The sequence below is a fragment of the Babjeviella inositovora genome (assembly GCF_001661335.1).
Source record: "Babjeviella inositovora NRRL Y-12698 unplaced genomic scaffold BABINscaffold_2, whole genome shotgun sequence".
Classification (NCBI taxonomy): domain Eukaryota; kingdom Fungi; phylum Ascomycota; class Pichiomycetes; order Serinales; genus Babjeviella; species Babjeviella inositovora.
This window is the reverse complement of record NW_017566839.1, coordinates 434,869-450,539: the sequence shown is the minus strand read 5'-3', so window position 1 is coordinate 450,539 and position 15,671 is coordinate 434,869. Positions and strand designations below refer to the sequence as shown.

Genomic DNA, 15,671 nt, shown 5'->3' with positions numbered 1-15,671 from the left:
CAGGAATCGAGAGGTTAGCTATGCTTGCTACTGCCGTTTAACGAGAATCATATATTTGGAATGCTATCATTGTATTGATTTGAAAGTGGGAAATTAGGATTACTATAATTTACGTAGTAAGTTAGAGCGCCAATAAACTGGCCCGTAGTGCCCCTCCCCCAGAATAAAAATAAATTTTGACAAGTGGCGAAGGGGTATTTGAGGATACATAACAACAGTAAGGCTAATGTTAATTCTAGATCTGCGAAAAGGGGGGGAAGATGAAGTTTAAGACATGAAAGTTTTATAAAGGGGTTAGATGCGGGGTGGAAATCGCAGACGTCAATTTCGTCTACAAAACTGATAACCGACAGGTTGGAGCTACGTGAGAAGAAACCAGTTTTAGTTGCCTGGAGGTTATTTTTGGACCATATTTCGTCCAATTTTTCAATACCCACCTGTCTTATACACGTTTAGTCATGGACCTCCTGGTCTCCAGGAAAACTTTTATCCCAGCCCCTTCCTATGCTAGCGTTCCGCACCAAAGTCTCCTATTTGCTTGGTCTATCCATACATCCTCTTCCTTGTGCTCTAGGGCCGCCACCTTAAAAGCTCCTCGATCGGTGCAGTACATTTCGCCCATTCACGACCCCCTCATGGCACCGTATCTACATTGTTACCCGGTGCGAAGAGCCGCACTTCTTTTTTTCTGAGGAATTTTTATTTTTTTTCAGAAAAATTTACTAGGCGCATAATCCGATTTGGCAAATAACACAGAGAAACACTACCTCAAGGCCAACTCGATTCACCCCTCGTATACAACATATTTTTCACCGATAAAAGTCATCCCCCATTTTTCCAGTTCTTCTTTACCCACGTATATATACATCCACCATGGCCGCCCCAACTGCTATCAAGAAGGTTGCCGAACAAGTTCCGCAGCCAATTGTCCACGATGACGATGATATTCTCATTGATGCCTCTATTCCACAGTTAGAATCTGTTGCCACGGAAGAAACCGCCACTCCTGCTGGTAAGAAGGAAACCGCTGGGGTTGTTTTAGACGAATCAGGAAAGCCAAGATTCAACTCCGCCGCCACCGCTGGTATGAAGGTAAAGTTGGAGTCCCGTAAGGTTCCTGTCCCACCCCACAGAATGACTCCATTGAAGGGTAACTGGACCAAGATCTATCCATCCTTGGTTGATCACTTGAAGTTGCAGGTTAGAATGAACTTGAAGACGAGAACCGTCGAGCTCAAGACCTGTAAGACCACCACCGACCCGGGTGCTTTGCAAAAGGGTGCAGACTTTATCAAGGCCTTTACGTTGGGTTTCGATGTCGACGACGCCATTGCCCTTTTGAGATTGGACGATTTGTACATGGAAACCTTCGAAATCAAGGACGTCAAGACCTTGCAAAACGACCATATGGGCCGTGCCATTGGCCGTATTGCCGGTAAGGATGGTAAGACCAAGTTTGCCATTGAGAATGCCACCAGAACCAGAATCGTGTTAGCAGACTCCAAAATCCACATTTTGGGTGGTTTCACTCATATTAAAATCGCCAGAGAAGCCGTTGTTTCTTTGATTTTGGGTTCCCCGCCAGGTAAGGTCTACGGTAACTTGCGTACTATTTCCTCCAGAATGAAGGAGCGTTACTAAGCTACCGGGTAGATCTAATCTCCCTATAGCCACAATTCCTATCCTGCACCCTTCTCATCCACAGATCCCTGTTTTCACACATCTTCATCTTCATTTTTCTTATTGTTCCTTCGGTTTTTGTATATTTTTGTTCAAGTTTCTGCTGTTTTGCTTTTTTTTTCTGTTTCTAAGACATTTGTTTTGGGTTTCAAGGTTCACTATATTTAATTGATATTTCATAGTACATATACACCTAACGCCGTTTGCATTGACAGTAGCGCAAGCAGAGTACAATGGTTCTAGACCCGGCTCCAAACTCCCTTTGTGTCTCTGTAGTTAATTCGGCGTTGTTCACCACCTTCAATCCCTGTCATTGCGTCTTTTAACCCCCACTCCGTTCCCCTCATTCTCGTATACTCGTTTTCCACCCGCCGGTGACAGCTCCATAATCTCCCCGGTGGTTATATCCCTCATCACGATCGGGTTATACACTCTTTCCATCCCACGAACTTGGCCCTTGGCCATTTCTTCGTCTAAGGGTTGGGCTCCGATACCCAACCAGGCTGGCCGCTTCTTAACTGCACTGCTTCCATTTTGTAGAGAAGCCTTCTTGGTCTTATTACCCTTCCAGCCCATGCCCCTGAGTAGGGCCGCTCCAAAGTCTTCCACCGGAACTGCTTCGTATTCGTCTTGGGTAGTTGCTCCAGGTCTTTTTACGATATCCCGCTTGTACAGATCTTCGTCGAAGCCTTCAAGGGGGATTGTGAGTTTTTCCGATGTGCTCATCGTAGATGGATTCGCTAGCAACTCCGCACGAGCCTGCTCCTCTGCTGTCAGTGGGGTATTTATGACTTCATCGGTCTCTGGAGCATCTTTAGAGATGTTGGTTTCAGTCGTGAATTGGTTCAACCCATAAATCATCCTCTCTTGTGGCTCATCCACGGACTGTTCCTTTCTAGCCAACGCCTCGGCACGCCAGTCCCTGTTCGGCACCGGCTTGATGATTAGCGGGGAAACTATTTTTGGGACGTTATCCTTGTGGAATGCGCCTCCCTTACGGGAATCAAAGGTATCGATTTTCTGTATCTTTCCCTCCTCTTCTTCGTCGTCATTTGGGTTATGGAATAATGACGGTTTGGCAAGGGGCTTCTTGGCTGTTGGCGCTTTTTTGAACCCAAAACCAATGGAGACTTTCTTAGGGGGATCTAAAACTTTCTCATTCTTTTTTATACTGAAACCAAAGCCAGCCATTGTATGTGTCGGGTGGGTAGGACAGTGGGAACATAGTGAAATGAGCTCTAAATGTGTCCCACCCTGCAAATCTTACGCACAAACTTTCGTGCATAAGTTCGGATAGGCCCAGGCATTTCGCGGAAATACGACAGTGTACTTCGCGGAACGACAAGACCTGCTTCTGACTCGGACTTAGACTTTCATAGAAGCCTCAGATCGGCCAGGATGCGTCCTTTGCGAAACATAGACATCCTACCGTGCTTGAAAACTTCACTTTTACTGGTCTCGATATTTTATTACTACTCTTGGCGTTTACCGACTATCATCCTACCCTTCGCATCTGTTCTCCCCCCGCTATGTTTCCCTTCCGACTGGTGAAACCTTTCACAACAATCACCCGTGCCTTTGCACTGGCCAGACGGTTCAATTCCACAAAGTCAAGCCCAACAGTATCCAGTAAGGACGCCATTTTTACCGATGAGCTCGCGAAAATCATCCTGAAGCACGCCCCCATCACAACTTCTGCGGAGTTTCAGTCCAAAATCCATCTCACCAAGAAGCAGATCGACCAGTTGCCGTCGCAGATCGATAAGGCCAAGAGCCACGCTTCGCGGAAGCTCGCTGAGTACCTCGACTCCATTCAAGACACCGTCATGGTGGCAAGCAAAACCCTTAACGATGTGACGGGCTACTCGGGGATTGCGGTATTGAAGGAGTCGATTGAGAATTTGGAGGAGCTGTTAGCACGTGCACGCGGTCGAGTGAAGGCCTCCAAGGAGGCCTACGCGATTGCTATTAGTGAAAGGTCGGCCTCCCAGAAGGAGGTCAACGAATTGTTGCAGAGAAAACACACCTGGACGTCTGCGGATTTGATGCGCTTCACAGAGTTGTTCCAGAACGACCACGTGAACGAAAAGACCGAGGGTGAACTTTCCAAAAAGCTCGAGATGGCCGAGCATGAGGCGGAGGAGATCCAGCTGAACTTGACACAGGCGATTTTAACCCGCTACCACGAGGAACAGATCTGGTCCGATAAGATCAGAAGAACCTCCACGTGGGGGACGTTTGTCATCATGGGCATTAACGTATTCTTGTTTCTTGTAGTGCAGTTACTTTTGGAGCCGTGGAAACGCAAGCGGTTAGTGGGCTCATTTGAGGAGAAGGTGAAGCAGGCGTTGGCTGAAGCGCAATTGTCTGGGCTGGTCTCAGCCACTGAGCCGTTAGTAGAGACTTCCACCGCTAAAGAACAATTAGATCTGGCCGTTAAAACTTTGGGTTCTACCACTACCGAACCATTGAAAGAGCTGGATGCAGTTGAAAATACTATGGCTATTCCAGTCACTTCTCTGGTCCTGTCTGCATATTACGTCTCGTTCAAGGTCAAGGAATACACATGGAATGCGCTTAGGAACCTTCTTATCTCCCACTACTATGGTTTAAAGTCACCAGAGTCACAGTCGGTAGTGCTTGACAAAATTGAGCTTGGTGTCATCGGGGGTGCTGCGGTCGGACTTGGCTGCGTCTTGGGGAGCGTCCTCACAAATTGGTTACGTTAATATGCCCACACATGTTTGCATTTTGTGTTTTTCGGTACCAGTCGGATAGTTCAACCTCATTTATGGTTTATGGAGTGTCCGATTCCCATTCTCTAAAACAAAGAATGGGTAAGGGGTGATGTACTTAGTTTTAGCATAGTATAATCGTATATAGGTTATAGCATCCAAGTCCCAGACCATATACCAAACCTCGAGGCGTTCACTGGAGTTATACTCGCTGGTTGAGAGAACATCCAGTTTCGCACAGACTAGAAACAAACAGAAATATCGATATTTCACTATTTAAGGTCTATTATAATTTTTGCACCCCATTCAATTTATTTTTAAGCACTTTACGGTGTTACGTTACTGAAATTTACCTAGACAAGGAATGTTCCTTTGCCCCGTACGCGGCATAGTGTACACATATTTAAAGAGCTGGCGTTTCACACCAACGCTTTGAATTTCAATGAAATGAATCAGAAAAAGCCTCGAGTCAATTTGTGTTGCCCTCGAGAAAGTCAACGCCTTATAATCTTGGTCAGCTTTCTACCCTTAATTAATCATCCCTCAACACTTCGCTTAGCCGTTGGGTCGTGCCCGCATCGACTCTCTCGGTGGCCAACTCACGCCGGATATCAAAACGCAGCAACAGCGCCACCTCCTTCATCCCGTTTATCCATTCCAACTACATTTCAATTAAATGGAAGAACTCGGAATTTTCCCCAGCGCGTCAGCGCCCAAGCTACAGATCCCTCTGAGTGCACTCAGCAAGGTCGCGGAGCCAGCCAAAAACGCGGATGCATACCTCCAGTTAAAAAAGTTGGAGAAGGAGTTGGAGTTATTGTTATTGCAGGAGGATTACATCAAGGATGAACAGCGCCACTTGAAGCGCGAGTTGATCCGCGCCCAAGAGGAGGTCAAGCGGATCCAATCGGTGCCATTGGTCATCGGGCAGTTCTTGGAACCGATCGACCAGCATACCGGCATTGTGTCGTCCACCACGGGCTCCACGTACGTGGTGCGAATCTTGTCAACTTTGGACCGCGAATTATTGAAGCCGTCCTCGTCCGTAGCGTTGCACCGTCACTCGAACGCGTTGGTTGACATCTTGCCCCCTGAGGCGGACTCCTCCATCGCCATTGTGGGCGAGGATGAGAAGCCAGATGTGACCTATGCAGACGTGGGTGGTTTGGACATGCAGAAGCAGGAGATCAGAGAGGCCGTGGAGTTGCCATTGACCCAGGCGGACTTGTACAAGCAGATCGGTATCGACCCTCCTAGGGGTGTGTTGTTGTACGGCCCACCCGGTACCGGGAAGACGATGTTGGTCAAAGCTGTAGCCAACAGCTCGACCGCCTCCTTCATCAGAGTTGTGGGGTCCGAGTTCGTGCAGAAGTATCTCGGGGAGGGGCCGCGAATGGTCAGAGATGTGTTCCGATTGGCGCGAGAGAACGCCCCGTCGATCATCTTCATTGACGAGATCGATGCAATCGCCACGAAGCGTTTCGACGCTCAGACTGGTGCCGACAGAGAGGTGCAACGTATCTTGTTGGAGTTGTTGAACCAGATGGATGGGTTTGACCAGACATCCAGTGTCAAAGTCATCATGGCTACCAACAGAGCTGACACCTTGGACCCGGCGTTGTTGAGACCCGGCAGGTTGGACAGAAAGATCGAGTTCCCATCGTTAAAGGATAGAAGAGAAAGGCGCTTGATCTTCGCCACCATTGCCGCCAAGATGTCCTTGGCTCCGGAGGTTGACTTGGACTCATTGGTCTTGCGCAATGAGCCTTTGTCTGGGGCCGTTATTGCTGCCATCATGCAAGAGGCCGGATTGCGTGCCGTCAGAAAGAACCGGTACGTTATCATTCAGAGCGACTTGGAGGAGGCCTACACGTCCCAGGTCAAGGTCGGTTCCGACGTCGATAAGTTTGAGTTTTACAAGTAGAGGGACGATCAATATAATTTTCAGAAGAATTCGTATGGTGTAGAGTTATATATAAAGGGATATTATCACCAGACTTGTCCCGGGTTGGAATTAGTGTGTATAGCTTAGAGTTAGTGTGTATAGCTTGGAGTTAGTGCGTATAGCTTGGCTGTAGAGCTATCGCAACCCTGTGGGTGGGTGGAGTAGCGGTTTATAGAGATTATCTATAGTCAGAGGCTGTAAGGTTTCGTTTAGAAAGGGCCCGACATATGGATAGCTATATACGTGTGGTTTTGGCTATATCTGGAAGCACTGGTATATTGCCACCGCAGCCTGAATTGGATTAGGTTCGGATTGGATACAGAACGAAATATGAAACAATTATTGGACTGGTTAATCGCCGGTGCAAATACTGTAAGTCTTAAGCTGGGCAGACTGTCAATACAAAGGGATATCTGGGGAAGTTTGTAGACGAAATGCTAACTGTTGAGTGGATTTACAGTGAATTAATAGACTACAGAAAGTATTCATAAAAATGTTGCCTGAAGTAGTATTCACCAAAATCCTTCGCTCAGATCAAGTTGTAGATGCAAATACCAGGCGAAAGTGACTTCCAGTCGCCAAAGTCAAGATGGTCCATATCAAGGTGGTAGGCGTATGTCCATGAAGGATCCAATGCCACACTAAATGTGTTGGTGTTGTATGAAGCGACAGGGGTGACGAGCAAAACGGAACCAAACCTTTCCTTGGCGATGCTTAAAACGGCATTCACCTCCTCAATACCAGCCCCCATCAAGTCCACAAGCACGTCAGCACCGGTGTCTAAGGCTTGGAGTCCTTGGAGTGACTCTGGCTTGAGAATCGTCATGCTCTTCGACCCCAAGATCCATTCTGGGGGGCTGTAAGTTCTCCACCAGATCTGCACCCCGGTGAAGTTCTCTTCCCGCAAATGGGCCAACACCGGAATGACCCCACCCTGATGATACACACCCATGAGCACGCTCATAAGCGCGTTGAACGCGTACCACGCGTAGAGCAAGTACTTCACAGTAGTGGCAGGATACGGCCGGAGGTCGAAGCAACAGCATGCGAGGGGCAGCAACGGCACAAGGAAGCGGAGTTCCTGGTGGGGAAACACCGACAAGCAAAGCACCCCAGAAAGAAGAGCTAAAAACGGTGTGGTTTTTCTGTATCCGTTGCGATAAACGAGAAATACAAGACCCGGGCCGAGAATTTGCGGTAGATTGACGAAAACGTGCGTGTATCGGGGGTGAATGCCGTGGTTCGAGAGGTTGGTGTAGTCAAGGTTGTAAAGCAAGTTGTTAAACGGCGCGATCACATACGACGTGGATTGGAAAGCGTGGGTATCAATGAGAATAGCCAAGAAGGAAGTGAGGCCAAAGCCGAGTGCACAAGAAGAAACGGATAATCTGTGTATGCGAAAGTGCTGAAACACGTAATATAACGGAAGGATCAAAAATCCGGGGAACGTGATGCGCGTGAAGGTCCCAAAGGCGATTAAACAGCCCAAGGTGAAGAGCTTTCGGTGCTGGGCAAGGCCGGGAGTGCTCGCTGGTTCCTCTGGAGACCCATTTGGGTCCTGCGAGACTTTATTGGTTTCCTTCGACGTATTGATCTCCATCGCTTCCCTCAATTGATTGATAATCACCAAACACGGCATCAAGACCAACGTTTCAATGCTATTGGAGAAGGTATGGTTCTGATACGTGAGGGTGACGTATGAGGTGGAGACAAAGAGAAGCGCCTTGACACGTTCCGGCTTGGATGGCAATAACCGATGGATACACCAGTCTGTAACTATCCACGACATGAGACAAAATTGGAGACGAAACAAGTATAGGAGAACCTGCGGCGTCACGTCAGTGTTGAAGTACGAAACGACCGTGAGAATCGGACCGTACACCGCTAAAAGAGGTGCAAAGCTCCGGGCCGGATGTTCCGCTGTAAATTCCCATGGAATATATGTCGAAAAGTGCAAGAACCGCTCTGGAGGGTGTTAGTGGCATGAAGAGGAAGATCTAAACGTACATGCCTGTGAGAACCGAAAAGTTCTGGAAATGTTCATCCGGGTGGATGTAGGAGTCCGAGAGGGCAAAATAGAACTTCAACCCCAAGGAGAGGAAGTAAACATACCGCCAGTTCAAGCCACCAATCATTATTGAGAAAAGCCAACCAGATCAGGAAGAGACAAGGTTGTGTTGTTAAAGCATACCGAAGCCTCTGTGCAGGATTCTCGAGTCTGGGTGAAGTCCTCATAGATACGTATTCAGGAATTCATCGTTCTCATCCTCAAAAGATTGAATTGGTAAACTAATCAATTACAATATAACCACTGGGTTCACTTAAAATCAAGGCCATTCCAGAGTTTATGAACCACCATTTCTATATCCAAAAATCTCTGGTCCACCGTTTTTCCCTCATACCCAAAGAACATCTATTGTAAATATGAACGGCGCATCGTCTAGTTGGGCGTGCACGGACCATGAAAAATTGGGGACAGCTATTGTACCGGCTGTTGCCCAGGGTCGCGCCAAGCAACTCACCTCTGGCCACTTAGCCGTACATATGGCTCATCTTAGTACCGGACAATGGATTGTCAATCAACTCCTCACAGCAGCCATGAACAAGGAAATATTTGTCAATGTGCTTGTTAGCACTATGAGCGCTGACGCGGGCGTCCGCAAACAGGCGGAGGCGCAGTTGAAAGAGCTCGAGTGCCAGGCCGAGGCTACGGCGTTGTTCCTTGAGATTGCTGTGGACACAGCTGCGCCGCCCGGCGTACAGATTGCGGCCGCCATTTTCTTCAAGAACCGTGTGGCCAACTACTGGCTTGAAGCGAGCTCCAAGTTCCGCACGCTTGCGAGCGTGATCCCCGAGAGCGAAAAGCCCGCGCTAAAGACGCAGCTCGTCCAGGCAATGATCCAGGCCTGTGGCAACACACACATCCGTGCGCAGTTGACGGAGGCACTACAGCACATCTTGACCCTCAGCGAGTGGAGCGAATTGCTCGATGTGGTGATGCAGTTGTTGGGCGAGACGACGAACCGTGCATACGTCACCACTGGGGTGTTGTGCCTCTATCAGCTTGTGAAACGCCACCGCTGGGCTTCCGGCGCGTCAGAGAACACGCTCAATACGGCGGTGACACGCGCATTCCCCGCTCTCGAGGCGCTTGCGGTATCGCTCGCAGACACATCCGACGCGCAGAGCGGCGAGTTGCTCTACCTCGCGGTCAAGCTCTTCAAATTCGCCACGTACTCACAGTTGCCAGACTATTTCCGGGACCCTGCCACGCTCGGCCGCTGGTTTTCATTGCAGACGGCGATTATTGACAAGCCTGCGCCGAAAGATCTCATGGCGATGGACACGGCCGCACGCGCGGCTGATCCGCGTGCCAAATGCATCAAATGGTGTTTTGCCAACATCCACCGCTTCCAGAGCCGCTATGGCGGTGGCTCCGCGTCCGCAAATGCAGACCCGCAGTTTGCAGAGTTCTTCCGCACGCATTTTGTGCCAGAGATTTTGGCCACGTACTGGCGTCTCGTGGAACAATGGATCAACGGCTCCGTGTGGTTAAGTGAGGTCTCGCTCTACCACTTGATCTCTTTCTTTGAGCAGCTCATCGACACGACGGCATTCGCGCTCTTGGAGCCTCATCTCGACTCGTTCCTCCAGCTTGTCGTTTTCAAGTCGCTCTGTGCGACAACTGAAACCGTCGAGTTGTTCGAGACCGACCCCGAGGAATATATCCGCCGCTACTATGATATGAACCGTGAGGGCAACACCGCGGATGTGGCAGCCGGTAACTTCGTGTACAAGGTGGTGGGCAAGCGCATGGCCACGTGCGGCGTGTTGCTCACGCTCGTAGATGGCGTGTTTGCGGCGCGACGTGCGGACCGCGCGAGCGCGGCGTGTGCATTCCAGACAGAGGGAGCGTTACGCGTGTTGAGCGCGATTCTGTTTGCACTTGAGCGCGAGGGAAGCCCCGTGCGCGGGCAGGTAGACGCGGTGCTCGCGCAGTTCGTGGTGCCGGAGTTGGGTGCGGCGGAGGATTTTCTCACGGCGCGCGCGTGCGAGTGTGTGGCAGTCTTTGCGCACACGTACCGTGACGAGCAGGTGTTGGCGCGCGTATTTGAGGGCGTACGTGCGTGTTTTCTGCGCGACGACGCGTTACCCGTACAGATCGAAGCGGCGGACGCGCTCCGCGCGTTGGTTGCGGAGCCGCGTGTCGTGCAGTTTCTCGCGCCAGACGTACCGCGCGTGATGGAGAAGTTTCTCAAGCTCAACCTGGAGTTCGAGAGCGACATTCTCTCATACGTGATGGAGAACTTTGTGGAGGTGTTTGCAGCGCAGCTTGAGCCCTTTGCCGTGCAGCTAGCCGCGAGTCTATGCGCACAGTTTGTGAAGCTCGCGTCGGAGATTGTCGAGACTGGCGATAACGATGACAAGGAGTATCAGGCGCTCGGAGTGCTCAACACACTCATCAGCATGGCCATCTCCATGAACAGCTCTAAGGAGGTTACCGCCTCTTTAGAAGCAACCATCGCACCGTTGGTCCAGTTCGTACTCGACAACGCGATGGTCACCTTCCTCCCCGAGACGATGGAATTCTTGGAGAGCTGCAACTACGCGTCAAAGTCCGTCACCGCGACCGGCTGGACACTCTTCCAGACCGCGATGCTGTCGTTCCAGACGTACGGGATGGACTACTTTGCGGACTACGTGAACTACTTCGAGTCTGTAATCAACTACGGGTTTTGCGATTTGCCTGGTGATTCGCAGCGGATCGGTGAAATGCTCGACGTGTGTCTCAATCTTTTGAGCACAACCTATGAGGACAACCCCGACATCATGGCTGCTTATGAAATCTTGCAGTTCTGTCTTGTCACCTTGCAAGGGAAGCTTTTGCCCGCGTTGGAGAATGTTTTATCGGTGGGATTCAATGTTTTCCGCCAGTTGCAAGACGGGGGGATTATCAGCGAGCTTGAGTTGAACGAAGTGGACTTTGTAAAGTTTGGGCTCGCGGCATTGTACGCAGATGCGCGCACCACCATCGCGTTCCTCCACCAGAATGACCTCGCGGTGTCATTTTTCGAGTTGTGGTTCAACCATAGTGACGACTTGGATACGGTGCTTGGCTTGAAGCTCCAGATTCTTGCCACAGTCAATGTGGTGATGTTACCACATTTACTGTCGTTGGAGCCGCACTTGCCCCAGATTTCCGCCAAGTTAATGGCCGCGCTTGCGAGCTTGCCTGACGCGATCAATCGCCGCCGCAAGATCATTGCGCGTGACGCCGTGCACAGCGAGGAGTATGGCACAGATGCGGACACGTTTGATGTGGGGATTGAGGAGCTCGACGCGGTCAAGACCAGTCCGATCTACGACGTGAATGCGGTTGCGTTGGTGAGCAAGTCGGTGCAGGAGTTGCGCACAAACCAGCCGGAGAGGTATACGAAGTTCATGGCATCTTTGTCGCCGGAGTTTTTGACGTATGTTAACTCGCTTGCCTAATCGGCAGACTATATGAAAAACGGTCTGTCGGTATAGATGATAAACTGAGGATAGACCGAGAGTGTCTAAACCGCTTCAAACGGTTTGTGATGGAAACCAGATATTATGTACACTAGTTATGACCTATTAATGCATCTGTGACGGTGATTCTAGCCCAGGTAAGGTGGTCTATTATGTAAACGGTTTATGGGTTGGTTGTGATGAATTTAAGACCGTTTAGCGGCGTATGGTGAAAGCCAAAGGCGGGAAGGCTGTTGGAAGGATATAGAGCGGTTTGTGGTCTAATCCGAAGCTTTCAGATCCGATAAAGCTTTGGTTAGGACCGAGCCGAAGATCGATACAAGGGAATTATATGATCACCCGTCTAATTTTTCCAAAATAAACTGAACGGTGTTGGCTGTATGATAAATCTATACCACGCTAATCTAGCCATTTAGCTACATTTTTCACGAAACGGAATCAGGAAAGGTGTTAAATATGGCGTACATCTTCGTGTAGGACTCTGAACAGTCCCGAGATGGCTTGTCCAGCATACTTGTAGCTCCCAGGGATTTTACGGAGGTTATTTTCTACTCAGTGTACACGTAAATTCCGGGCACAAAGTGGCGGTCAAAATTAAAGCTTCGTGAGAATAATATACACTATAAAAACAGGGGTCGTTACGCGTCGTTGGGCCTAGGCTCCTTCCGTTTTGATTTTCGGGTCTTCGTCCTCGGTCTTGACCGTGGGCACCGCGATGGAGGAAGACTGGTGCTGTAATCTGGAGCGTGACTGTCTGAACAACTCTTCTTGCTGCTTCAACAACTCCTCCTCCGTCAAGCCAGACTTCATGAACTTATTGTGCTTCTTTTCCTTTCCTTTGGCATGCTCCTTGTGCTCGTCCAAGACCTTGTTAATGGGCTCGATGTAGTTGTGGAAGCCAAGCTCGGCCAAGGCCTTCACCACATGGTCGGACGCAATGGTCTTCTTGGCTTCCTTCTCGGCAATGTCATTAGACTCGGTCGCCAAGATCATGATAAACTCAATGCAGCATTCGATGAGCGCTTCCCTGGCATCCTTGGAAAAGGATAGTTCCGGCGGGATGATCTCCGATATGATTTTCTGGACGGTGGCTACTGGTTAGTACGCGGTTCGGAGAGGCATATGCGGAGGGCACATACCTTTTGGGAGCGAGAGGTCGTCATTTCCCGCGCCGCTGAATTCAGACATGGTGTTGTGGGTAAAGGAATGTGGGCGCCAACTCAAACTGGCAACGATTATGTGTATCTTAGTTCATGTGCGGTTTGTTTTTATTTTTCGGCCGGAGACCCGCGTTCTTTTATATCTTCTTCAAAATATCCTGTGTATAATCAAGATGCAGGTGCAGAGATAATGGCCGATGCGGGCCGGGCTGTGGCGGGAGACATCGCATTCTATTAGAGGGTAGAGGAGCCCAGGTAGATCAGACAAACAGCATAATCCATCAGAATCCAGCTATATTAAGTCATTGAAATTATTTGTTATCTCAGGCTATGTGGCGGGACTAACTTCCGATGAGAGGTTGTTATTGATCTAAATCCGGGTAACGGGGCTAGAGGTTAGGTCCCGAACAATGACTGCGCTAGTTAACCGCCAGGGATCTGGGCGGCACAAAAATAATCTGGCACGTAGCCGCAAATGCTCATATACCATTGGTGCATTAGAATAAGGAAATAAGTGCAATTTCCTATGGCTCAAATGGTCCTGGTACGTTCGTGCTCCACCCCTAAATAGTTCCCTCTGTCTGCTCCCTACTGGAACGCTCCATGCGAACGGCAGACCTGCACATACGCTGTAGCGTCCACAACGCTTTCGCAGAAACTTGATATAACAATTGCTCGTTTCTTTTTTTCTTTTTTCCTCGTGCCAGGGAAATCTTTTTTTGCCCGTCCCACTCTCCAACTCGTTTTCCTTTCACTTTCGGTTGAGCGTCTCTTCCTCCGTAGTACATAATATTCCTTGAGTGTTGTAAGACGTGGAGATTGGAATCTGGACTTGGTAATAATCCCCAGTTTTTGGCTACACCCTGCTCAACCCACCACACCTACTTCAACATGTCCACCGATGATAAGATGTACATCTCGTACAACAACGTCCACCAATTGTGTCAGGAAACGGCTGACAAAATCAAGGCGTTCAACCCGGACCTCATTATTGCCATTGGTGGCGGTGGGTTCATCCCGGCCCGTATGTTGCGTTCCTTCTTGAAAGAAGAAGGTAAGCCAACCACCAGAATCTACGCCATCATCTTGTCGTTGTACGAAGATCTCAACAGTGTCGGTACCCAGACCGAAACTGTCGGTGTTGATGTTGTCAGAACCCAGTGGATTGACTACGCCCAGGCCGGTCTTGATTTGGTTAATAAGAGGGTTTTGATTGTTGATGAAGTCGATGACACCAGAACCACTTTGCACTACGCCGTCTCCGAGTTGAAGAAAGATGTTGTCGAGCAAGCCAAGAAACAAAGCGCTGACCCAAGCAACACCGAGTTCGGTATCTTTGTTTTGCACGACAAGATCAAGACCAAGAAGGCAGGCTTGCCGAAGGACATCATGGACAGCCGTTACTTTGCCGCCAGAACCGTCGAAGACTGTTGGATTGCCTACCCTTGGGAATCCGTTGACATTGTCCACCATACCGCTAGAGCTATGGAACAAGGCAATGACGTCTTCTTGCCATAAATGCTTACCCGATCATGTCAATGATTCAGTTTGCCTTCCACTCTTGTATAGTAGCTTACATGGCCCGTAGAAACGCTTGTTTTCCTTCCTTATTTTTAAGCTTTTTTATAGGTTGAATGTATTTTGATAAATGCATTATGCTTGTCATTTCGTTAGATTGTGATTTTTTAGACTAGGAAAAAATTTTAACTGGTCCTCATCGCCAGAAAGTGCCAAGAGCCGTTAGGTACGTGAATAGGATTTTCCATGCACCTGCGTTGCAGAGATGCATATAAATTGCTTATCAACCCGCGGACCGCGGAACGTTGCTATACTTGACATTCCGAGTCTATGTGGTAATAAACTGGTCGATTGTAGCCATACTGATTCAATTTTAGACCGAGACAAGCTTACTTTCAGAGCTAAAGAATGGAAAGCCCTTAGGGCGGTGGTGTGTATATGCACCTGCTGACGCCGATATGATTCTGAATAATATATATTTATCCTGGCTAGATTCGAATATAAATAAATATTCAAAGATATGTACTGAATATATATATCATGAGAGTAGTATTAATTTATACTGAATAAAGTTAGTATTTGACAACCTATAGTTTAGACAATGCATACAGCAGAATAAATCTAGCCAGCGAATATGATATACACAGCGGTTAGGCCCTTACCAATTCGTTGAAAATCAACCTGATACAATCATAGTTCTTATAAATGAAACTCTTATCCATGATCATATGCATCTATTCCGCCTAACGTAAAAGCAAGTATCCGAAGTGGCTGCGTATGGCGAAGCAGTTTTCCGTAAATCTCCTTTTCCGCGCAGCCTCTTGATAGTCTCCCGAGCTTATTCCATTTTAGGACCTATTTCCGCGATGCATATGCACGCTGCCGGACCGAGATTGAGTGAGACCCTAAATCTCGTGGTGCCGCCCCTTCTCGTTTAGGGTGCAAATACAGTTACACCACAGAGTCTTGAACCACCAATCAATTGTCAAGACAGCCATACGTATCAATGTAGAAACGCTTGAGAACAAAACATAGGCCAATGTCCGTAGATAGCTATTTGCTTGACATATCTCCGAGTCGGCTCGCCTCTCGTGCGTGTAAGCTAGGGAAGATACTAGA

General features: G+C 48.9%; 8 protein-coding genes across 8 annotated transcripts; 5 read left to right on the top strand and 3 right to left on the bottom strand.

The window, feature by feature from the left end:
- The first annotated feature begins 594 nt into the window (after positions 1-594).
- BABINDRAFT_159873 (uncharacterized protein) lies at positions 595-1,734 on the top strand. Its single transcript, XM_019127933.1, has one exon. It carries the CDS (start codon positions 874-876, stop codon positions 1,639-1,641), a length of 768 nt encoding a protein of 255 aa, XP_018986929.1. The 5' UTR covers positions 595-873; the 3' UTR covers positions 1,642-1,734.
- A 60-nt stretch (positions 1,735-1,794) lies between these two features.
- On the bottom strand, positions 1,795-2,894 carry BABINDRAFT_159872 (uncharacterized protein). Its single transcript, XM_019127932.1, has one exon. It carries the CDS (start codon positions 2,869-2,871, stop codon positions 1,981-1,983), a length of 891 nt encoding a protein of 296 aa, XP_018986928.1. The 5' UTR covers positions 2,872-2,894; the 3' UTR covers positions 1,795-1,980.
- Positions 2,895-3,407: 513 nt separating this feature from the next.
- On the top strand, positions 3,408-4,403 carry SHE9 (She9p; the record flags this gene model as incomplete). The annotated part of the gene is made up of 1 exon (XM_019131377.1): positions 3,408-4,403. A coding segment is annotated over one exon (996 nt), but the record flags the coding sequence as incomplete, so codon positions are not given.
- A 591-nt stretch (positions 4,404-4,994) lies between these two features.
- On the top strand, positions 4,995-6,345 carry PR26 (proteasome regulatory particle base subunit). Its single transcript, XM_019127931.1, has one exon. The coding sequence runs from the start codon at positions 5,092-5,094 to the stop codon at positions 6,337-6,339; it is 1,248 nt and encodes a 415-aa protein (XP_018986926.1). The 5' UTR covers positions 4,995-5,091; the 3' UTR covers positions 6,340-6,345.
- Positions 6,346-6,889: 544 nt separating this feature from the next.
- Positions 6,890-8,495, bottom strand: SMP3 (glycosylphosphatidylinositol-alpha 1,2 mannosyltransferase; the record flags this gene model as incomplete). The annotated part of the gene is made up of 3 exons (XM_019131579.1): positions 6,890-7,867; positions 7,928-8,323; positions 8,364-8,495. 3 exons carry the CDS (start codon positions 8,493-8,495, stop codon positions 6,890-6,892), a joined length of 1,506 nt encoding a protein of 501 aa, XP_018986925.1.
- Positions 8,496-8,889: 394 nt separating this feature from the next.
- BABINDRAFT_159869 (uncharacterized protein) lies at positions 8,890-12,330 on the top strand. Its single transcript, XM_019127930.1, has one exon. It carries the CDS (start codon positions 8,905-8,907, stop codon positions 11,851-11,853), a length of 2,949 nt encoding a protein of 982 aa, XP_018986924.1. The 5' UTR covers positions 8,890-8,904; the 3' UTR covers positions 11,854-12,330.
- Positions 12,331-12,515: 185 nt separating this feature from the next.
- Positions 12,516-13,079, bottom strand: NCB2 (negative cofactor 2 transcription regulator complex subunit). Its single transcript, XM_019127929.1, has 2 exons — positions 13,014-13,079; positions 12,516-12,965 (listed from the first exon to the last, which is right to left on the bottom strand). Exons 1-2 carry the CDS (start codon positions 13,060-13,062, stop codon positions 12,529-12,531), a joined length of 486 nt encoding a protein of 161 aa, XP_018986923.1. The 5' UTR covers positions 13,063-13,079; the 3' UTR covers positions 12,516-12,528.
- An 846-nt stretch (positions 13,080-13,925) lies between these two features.
- Positions 13,926-14,552, top strand: HPT1 (hypoxanthine phosphoribosyltransferase; the record flags this gene model as incomplete). Its single annotated transcript, XM_019130728.1, has 1 exon — positions 13,926-14,552. One exon carries the CDS (start codon positions 13,926-13,928, stop codon positions 14,550-14,552), a length of 627 nt encoding a protein of 208 aa, XP_018986922.1.
- Positions 14,553-15,671: the final 1,119 nt, after the last annotated feature.